General features: G+C 36.6%; 1 protein-coding gene across 1 annotated transcript in view; it reads right to left on the bottom strand.

Annotated features, from left to right (window-relative positions):
• Window positions 1–9801, bottom strand: part of LOC144977817 (uncharacterized) — a 32092-nt gene that overhangs the window by 2109 nt on the left and 20182 nt on the right. Inside the window, exon 3 of the mRNA XM_078923212.1 lies at window positions 3444–3556. Coding sequence (XP_078779338.1) covers window positions 3444–3556 — 113 coding nt within the window. The remainder of the gene's footprint in view (window positions 1–3443; window positions 3557–9801) is intronic.

Here is a 9801-nt window from a genome sequence, read left to right as displayed (position 1 = left end):
TCGTATATCGGGGAAAAGTTTTACAGGAGAGCCAAAATCAAAAGCAAAAAAAAAAAAAAAACAAACAAAAAAACCCCCCCAAAAAACCCACAAAAAAACAAAAAACAAAAAAAAAAACAACAAAAAAACAGTCTCCGCGTATCTGTTAACACAACGATAAATTGGGCGGATTTCCTCAATTCTGGCACAAGTACGGGCAAGATGGACAAACATACAATATTATGACTCAACGTCTCTAGGTGGTATTATGAAGTGAACTAGGTGAAAGAAATTGACTTTATAAACAAGCCACTAATATTAAACAAGGAGGTATTTTATATTCGTTATGATAGTATAAACATAATTTCTTACATTGCAAAACAATTAATGTGTGTATCTAATATTCTTATCCTTTTTAGTTCTAAATTCAAATTTTAAAAGTTCAATTCATCCCCACATAATACCGTTTTGAGTCGGTGAGTCACGTATACTCAGACATGGAATAATTAACCAGTAGCTATGTGCGCTATGTGGTCTTGTGGTATGACACTCGCTTTCGGATCGGAAGGTCCTGGGTTCGAGCCTCGCTCAGCGCATAGTTGAGTCCTTGGAAAAGGTTCTTTACTCACTTTCTCTCATCATACTCAGGTGTAAAAGGAGTACCTGGCCGTTTACAGCGACGTCTCTCGACGAAAAATAATGTAATATCGCCTAACAGGCGCCATGTCCCGGCCTAAATGTTAAGTGTTGCTGTTGGTCAGATACCCATTGTAAAGGGCTTTGAGCACTCTTAGTAGAAATTGCGTTAAATAAAAGCTCAATAATTTTTTTTTTAGATTATTGACCATTCAAAACACGGGATTTGTGACACGTCATCAAGCCAGCACAGACATACATCGCGGGTCGTTTTCAAAGCATAGGATAAATTGAAATTGCCCAATCCTTGGTATTGATTTTAGACCGTCAGTTGGACAAAGTTCTCACCAGAATCTCTTCTTACTTTTACTCGTCTGACTATTAAGTTAAAGGTTACACATAGTTTTGTGAATTAGCACGATTGATCAAGTGAGTAGACAAGTCTATTTCCATTACAATAATGATATCATAACAATCTGGGTTATCAGACCTGCAAATAAGTATACGTCGGCTATAATATATTTATATATATATATATATATATATATATATATATATATATATATATATATATATATATATGGCGTAGATGATAAGAGCACACACAACACACGCCAGAATATAATCTTGAAAGGAAGCTTGGAAAAAAATTAGAAATACTATATCGGTCTTATAAAACCAACAACAAAAACAAATTGTGTTGTTGATTTTGGTGTGATCTGCCTAAGCATCTTTTGAGTCTAAACGCGGCTATATGGTCTTGTTGTTTGACACTCGCTTTCGGATCGGGAGGTCCTGGGTTCGAGCCTCGCTCGGCGCATAGTTGAGTCCTTGGAAAAGACTCTTTACTCACATTATCTTACCTATTCATGTGTAAAATGAGTACCTGGCCATTAACAGCGTAGTCTCTGTCGGAAAAAAAATTGTATTATCGCCCAACAGGCGTCGGGCCTCGTTCTTTATGGCACATGTTGCCGTTGGTCAGACACCCCTTGTAAAGAGCTTTGAGTACGTTTAGTGGATATTACGCTATATATAAGCTCGACTTTTTAATTAATAACAATTGAGACAAGAACAGTCTGGTCTGTGAATTTGTTAACCGGTACGCATATTTTGAGCTTGAATTGAATCAAAACTAGTCTGTAAAGTTGATAATTGGAAAACAAGTCGACATTAACCCCTTATCGGGTTATTATTGAATTTTAATATCTCTCATTTTTAAAATCGTGTTTAAATAGGCTTCAACACTTCCCTCGTAATGACGCATAGTAACTTAGTAACAGGTTCTCAACTATCGGAACGGAACAATGGCGGACGCCCTTATGAAATACTTCTCCGACGAGCATAAGAGTGTATCCAGAGGAGAAAAACATTAAAAATCTGATCATGTTTTGACTTTTATACATTCTGATCACATGACATATGAAAACGTTTTAGCCAGCATGAAGAACAAAAAGTACCGATTTTCTTTGTTAAGAACCGAGTTGCTCGTTCCTTGCGGACGTGACATCAGACTATTGAGTCCTATTAAGACTCATGAGGGCAGTAACCAATATACGTAAGATGAGGAGTTCACTGAAGACCGATTAGCATCGCTCTTAGTACTAGTACCCTCTTGGCAAAACCAGTTTGATCTTGTGCGGCTATAATGTGTGGTCTTGTCGTAATATTATCGAAAGCTGTATCGTCTGTACTCATACTCCAACCACCATCATTGAGTACAGACGATACAAGTTATTTTGCACTTTATTTTATTTGTTTTCCATGTTAATTTGTGTATTGTTGTGCTGACGAACGGTTTGTACCCGAAACGTCCATTGTCTGTATTATTCCCATACGAAGCCTCTCCATTTTCACTCTTTCATTTGCATTTTCACGATCACCGGCTTCAGACAGCCCCTGTAGTTTTCTACTTTTCGGTCTTGTGGTATGAAACTCGCCTTCGGATTGGATGGTCCTGGGTTCGAGTCCCGCTCCGAGCAGCGCATAGTTGAGTCCTACTCTGTACTTACATACTCTCGTCGTGCTCGGGGTCTAAAATGAGTACATGCCATTTAACGGCGTTGTTACTGTCAGTTTTAAAAAAATGTGTTATCGCCTCACAGGCGTCATATTTCGTACTGCATGTTAAGTGTTGCTGTTGGCTAAGGAGTCCTTATACACCGCTTTGAGAACGCTTAGTGAATTTTGCGTTTTATCAAAGCTCAAGAAAAAAATGTTTAATAAGTAAAACAGAACCACGCTTATAAAGGCTTAAATAATTAAGTGATCTTGAAATAGAATTGTATGTCGGTCATAGTTAATAGGTTTCTATCCTTAGTGTACTCGTCACACATTCTTATATTGATTACGACTAAAGTATCGTCCGGTTTTGAAGGAAAAAAAAAATATCGCAAACAGCCAATGAAAAAAGGAATCAAAGAAAAAAATAATGTCGAGAGAGAAAGAGTTTGATAAGATGTTGCCGAAAAATGAAGACCAGAAAATCATTTAAATGATATATCATTTAAATGACAAAAAATTGTAGTTTTCTCGAATGTTGAAAATGCGATTTCGCAGTTTTTAAAAATCACCTCATCAAATGGAAGAAATTGTTTTTCTTTTTTTTTATCGATAGGCATGGAGAGAAAAGGTGACAGTTTACATCCCTGTCATCACTCAAAGGGGCAATCACAAACATTTAGAATATGGACATCTGTGGTTTTCTCCTGTACTCCATTTGTAACTATCGGTAGTGATGATAGTCATAATACGAGTAATGGTGATGATGATGATGATGATGATGATGATGGTGACGACGACAATGAGGTCAATAATGGATTCCTTACCCTAATCATGGAGTGAGGACAAATGCCCCAAGGGTCAGAACCACTTCTCTTGTCAATAGAACCGGTCGTTTCTGTCATTGCAGAAGGTCTCTCAACATCCTTGTCGTTGTTTACTGGTGGGAGCGAAACAAACAAAATTTTTAATTTTATGGAATCAATCAGCAGCGTTCGGAAGTCATTTATTGGCCGGGGAAAGGGGAGGAGGTAGGGGAAATGTCTCGATACTTAAGTATGTGAGCTCTAGCCTTACATTGTTACAAGCAAAAGGACGGGCATCATCGATCCCGGAAGCAGTCGAGATTTTTTATCTGACTACAGAGCACTGCTTGGGTAGTAACTTGTTTCTTTGTACTTAGTGATAGTCTCTAAGACAGAGCTGCCTAACTGAAATTTAAAAAGATTGTAGTTTCACTGGGAAAATAAGAAAATCCACTTTAACCCTCTCCTTACCAGCTATTTTCAGAATAATTTCACACCCACCCAGCACATAAACAGACATTTCTTACTCAAACAGAAAAGCAACGAGCACATTTTATATATAATATTGTTCAACAATATGAACTCTATTACAAAATGTCAAGTTTTTATAGCTATAGAAAAACAAATGAAATCTGGATGAGAAAAGTGACGGTTGCATCGTAACAAATGTGGCGATTTTCCAATAGGTAGTTAGGAGAGGGTTAAATGCATTAGAAATAAATCATTTGTCCTCAGCATGATCCAAAAATGCTTCTAAGATCTGAATACAGCTTCTGAGGAACTAAAATTTCCTTTTCAATGAGATTTATTGAATCAAAGAGGAGCTGGAGCTAAAAATTCGTATTTCTACGAATTTTTCGTAGTATTAGGCAGGTCTGGTCTAAGAAAACTACACCTCGACATTGAATTTGCCAAATACGTTGCTGCAATCTGTCGGGATTAAAAGTAATGTAATATTGACTTTTTAACTATGTCTATTATTGGCTGAATTGATGTATTAGATTAACGTTCTTACAGATGCTGTTTTGGCTGAAGAAGGGTATTTAGCCCGAAATGTTTCGTGTTAGGTATGTTTTTTTTGAAGCTGTGAGATCTAATTTTTGTACATTATTTTGCATAAGGACCTGTTCTGAAGGCAGGGCATAGTAAAAAGCCCAGGGCTAGAGCGACACTTATTACTGGCCAGACGAAACAACAAAAAAATGCAATACAAAGCTCCAGTATTGAAACCTTTTGACAGCTTAAAAAAATTATATCTCTATCTCTGGCTGATTTAAGCAAGCTGTTGACATTTACATTTTTTACATGCTGATAATTCTTAATTCTTTATCTTCCTCTCGATCATTTCCTGTCAACATTTTCAATTGTCACACGCCGTTTAAATTGGTTTCTTCTAATCACATTGACATGCCCCATGAATTTCCCTTGTCCTGTTTGATATTTTGTAGTAAATTTCTCTCCTTTGTTGCCGAACTAACAGGTCCGCTCATTTTTTTCTTCAACAATACATTGCTACATTATTATTTTTCTACAAGACCAGATCTCTGCTATTTCCAAATCATCTACGCCATCTCAATCTTCAGTCTTTGTTTCGATACATTGCATAGTTGTCCAAAACAGTATCTTCCCGTAATTTCCGGTATCTACTCATCTCTCTCTCTCTCTCTCTCTCTCTCTCTCTCTCTCTCTCTCTCTCAACTTGCCCCAAAATATGACAAATATTTTTTATCCCATTATCAATTATGGTATCGAGGACTAGCCGATGCTATCTTTAAAATCTTATTGCTTACGCCTACGTAGAAACATTGAAAATATTAAATATGCCAATGTGGATTGATACACTAAGCCGTAATAAATAGTATTCTTGCATGTACAGGTTAAATAAATATGTATTATCTTATTCCATTTTGATATAGGCTAGTACCAAAAATATTATTAACAGGAAACGATCGATTAGACAGACAGAAAAGGATATATGAGAGGAAGATAGCAGAGCATAGAGAGAGAGAGAGAGAGAGAGAGAGAGAGAGAGAGAGAGAGAGAGAGAGAGAGATGCAAAGAGAGAGATGGAAGAGAGAGAGAGAGAGAGAGAGAGAGAGAGAGAGAGAGATGGAGGAAGAGAAAGAGAGAGAGAGAGATGGTAATATATATATATATATATATATATATATATATATATATAATCTTTTCTAATCCATATACGTAGTAATTTATTCAATGCAACCGTCGATAAACTTCTTCTTCTCTCTACATCTTCCTTATCTCCTATTAATGATCCTACTTATTTCGTGGCTCTCCATCCATCTTTCTTTCTTGACAATAATTTTACATCTGTTTTGTCACTATTTACGAACAGTTGGTGATTTTGTAAGGCTCTTTGGATGTCATTTACATTGACTTGTTTCATACCAATAAAGTCGATGTCGTCTGCATATGCAATTTCCATGGGGAGTTCGTTTTCAAAACGTGATTGGGCCGAAAGTACAGATTTACGCACATCTTTTAAAGCATTTTTTAGGTAAATGATAAATAAAACAGGGCTTAGGCTGTCTCCTTGTGGTGTACCGATGTTGCCAAGGAATGATTTATTATCTGAGGCACCGATTATTTTGGTGGTTATCCAGGTTTCACTTATAAGGAATCTGATTAATCTAACTTCATCTTCCATAACTATTCCTTTCAAAATATTTAACAAGGATTGGCGATTGTAGTATCCAAGGCGGCAGACATATCTATTCCAGTTATAACTATTTCTACTTTTTCTGACAGGGTTTCGGAAACAAGCCATTTGTGGGTCCAAACTACATCTGCAGTACTTCTCTCCGTCCTGAATCCGCTTTGACTATGTGACAAATAATTTCCAACAATCGATCTAATTCTATTCAGTATGATCAGGGAGAGCAGAGCGATTTTCTAATTGTATTAAGAAGAGTAATTGGTCTCAAATTCTTTGGAGGGCCATTTGGTTTTCCTGGCTTTTGAATTGATATCAGCATCCCTTTATTAATGTCCAGGTTCTGGTGATGTTCAAACGTCTGATTGAAAATGTCCACTAAGTGTTCATCTAATAAGGGTGGTCCATATTTTAGAAGTTCAGCGCATACTCCATCTTCTCCCGGTGCTTTGTTGTTATTTAGACTTTTAAAATCATTTCTACTTCTCTTGGTGTAATAGGTTTAAATAGTGGTCGGGGATCTCCCTCAAATGAGCTGACGTGTGGCGTTTTGATGTCTTGAAATTTTGTTTTATAGTATTCAAAAAGAATATTTGAAATGTCATTGGGCTTTAATAATTAATTTTCCCGATTCGTCCTCTATCTTTGGGTTATCAAATGGTCTTTAGTTTATTGACAGCTTTATACATTGCTTGTTCGTTGTTGCATTTATTAATAGTATCAACTTTTTTGTCCAACTCTTCATTTCTAAGATCAATTCCTCTACATCTTATGCGGTGTAATATTTTGTTTAGTTCATATTTGAGTTTCTGTCTTTCTCCTTCCTTTTTATAGTTTTGTATTCTTATACGCAAATCTTTTTGTTGGTTAGATAATTGAGCTATGATGGTGTCATACGTACGGCCTTGTCGTTTGGTTGTAGTTGTCCCGGCGCTTTGAATTGCAGTATTTATTATTGTACTTCGTACACGGGACTATGCTTCGTTTGGTGTGTTGTTGTTCGTGAAATTGTCTAGTTCAGTATTGAGTTGTCGCTGGTATTGTTTACGACATCGTGAGTTGTTGACAATTAATATTTGTAATATTTATTTTTGGTTCATGAATTGTTGAGCTATGTTTTCTTGATTGTTTGTGCTATTCACTAACAAAGTTTGTTTTAACTAGTCTATGATCTGTTGTTATCAATGTGCCAGCGTATGATCTCGCATTTCTTATGAATCGTTTGTGTCTTTGTCTGTACAGTATAAATCAATTTGGTTGTAAATGTTAATAACTGCTCCTGTTTCTTTATTTTTTCTCTGTCCTACCCACGTCGTTTGGTGTCTAGAAGCATGATTAAATGCGCTGTTTGTGACAAATAAATGTTTGTCTTCGCAAAAATCCACCAGTCTTTCTCCGTTATAATTTCGTATACCGTTCGAATAAGACCCAAGGCAATTCTCTCCTTCTTCCCGTTTGCCAATATATATATATATATATATATATATATATATATATATATATATAGAAAGAGAGAGAGAGAGAGAGAGAGAGAGAGAGAGAGAGAGAGAGAGAGAGAGAGAGAGAGAGGGAGAGACTATAAAGACTTTTAGATTGTAACAAGTACATTTAATATGTGTGAGTTAATTAATGCCAATATTTGAACATTGAAAGCTCTAATTACTTGCACACACACGATCTTTAAAAATTTGATAGCGCAAAGAAATACCTCTTATTGTTTTAGAACAATGATATTTTCATAATGTAGTGATCTAACTAAAATGTGGACATTACTCACACAAAAAACCCCGACAGTATTGACAATTTTCCGGCAATTATCTCTTATTTAAATGTATTATAAAATATGTTTACGTGGGTGTCTTTGCTAGACAAGATAATTTTCTTATGTTAAAACTTGACGCTTGAAAGGGAGTAAGATCATAAGGGATTAGATTATATATATACGTAAGTATTTGTGTGTGTGTGTGTGTGTGTGTGTGAGAGAGAGAGAAAGAGAGAGAGAGAGAGGGAGAGAGAGAGAGAGAGAATTATGAGAGAGAGAGGGTGACAGAGAGAGTGAGAGAGAGAGAGAGAGAGAGATAGAGGGAGAGAGAGAGAGAGAGAGAGAGAGAGAGAGAGAGAGAGAGAGAGAGAGAGAGAGGGTGGCTTTTGTGGAAAGAAACACACTCACACACCCCTTCTCTCTCCCCCCCCCTCTCGATCTCTCTCCCTCTCTCTCTCTCTCTCTCTCTCTCACACACACACACACACAGAGGTAGGTATATATAAGGGGAATGTGAAACAGTTGATTGACACGGTTCATATAAACAGTGGGAGCCAGGTTGAATTCTGGGTATTAAACCAAAGGGTCGAATGTCCGGAATAAAGCAACACATCTTTACAGGAGAACCATACAATCGTTTACTCATATATATATATATATATATATATATATATATATATATATATATATATATATATATTATATATATATATTTGTCTATTAAGTCGTCTATCTTATTTATTGCCTCAGAGTCACGAAACGTTATTTTACAGGAAAAATGCGCTTTCGGCTCAAGAATATGACAATGACAGTGTCAATAAATTAATTTGACCCAATTACCGTAATGTGACCCTTTGGTCTATTACGCAGAATTGGGTGGCACAGACCAAGATTATGTTAATATCAAGCTGTCAATAAGAATTTATTTATTTTCAGTCACTTGTCAGTGTTTTACTCACTGTCATACTACAATTTTCTGAGCTCACGTGATTTTCAAATCGAACTATGAGCCAATCAGCACATGGAAGTGACTTTAATTTTTGTCAGCGTTCTAATACAGACATGGATGCCCATCACGGTACAAGCGGTGTGTATGAAATGGAAATTTGATTCCATATATAGTAATTTTGAGAATAAATGAAGTATTGTAAACACATTGAGCATTACGAAAAGGCAATAGGTTATTGCATAATATACAATTCTTATACTCTTCATCATTATCATTGCTTTTTTCACCTTGGGTCAGGGTATAGGCCACAGATAGTTTCCACCCTTCTCGATCCTGATCTAACTTCTTTAACTCGTTTCATGACTTATTACTTCTCTGTATATCAGCTTCTTTAATTCTTCTCCATGTTCCCCGAGGCTTCCCCTTGATCTTCTGCCCGCCCTGAAGGTTTCAGTCCAATTCTTTGTAAGGGTGTGTCCAATCCACCTCCATCGTCTTCTTCCTATTTCCTCTCGCACTGGTTTCTACTGCGTTCTTTTCCATACTTCTTCATTCCTAATTCTATCCACCCATTTTATTCGGAGTAGATAACGCAAGCACCTGTTTACGAAAATCTGTATCCTCCTTATAAATGCCTGAGATCAAGGCTCTCTAGATTGCTATGCCTGCGATACATTCCAAGTTTCACATCCTTACAGTAAAACTCTTGCTTTTTTGGAATTCCGGACGTGTTGCCAATCGCTGCACAAGCTTGCGAGTGTGTGTTGAGAACAAAGTTCGAATTCCAAAATGCAAGAGTGTAAGAAATATTTTATTCAACCCCTTAATACGCTCCAACAGTCGTAACGTCACTTCCCTCGTAATGACGCATGGTAACTTAGTAACTGGCTCTAAACTATCGGAACAATGGCGGACGCCCTAATGAAATATTTCTCCGACGAGCATAAAAGCGTATCCAGAGGGGAAAAAAACCCATTATAAATCTTATAATGTT

Source organism: Berghia stephanieae, chromosome 8 (assembly GCF_034508935.2).
Source record: "Berghia stephanieae isolate SIO BIC M18660-M18661 chromosome 8, UCSD_Bste_1.3, whole genome shotgun sequence".
NCBI lineage: Eukaryota > Metazoa > Mollusca > Gastropoda > Nudibranchia > Aeolidiidae > Berghia > Berghia stephanieae.
Note: the sequence above shows the minus strand (reverse complement) of the source record. Positions and strands in the feature narration are given on the sequence as shown.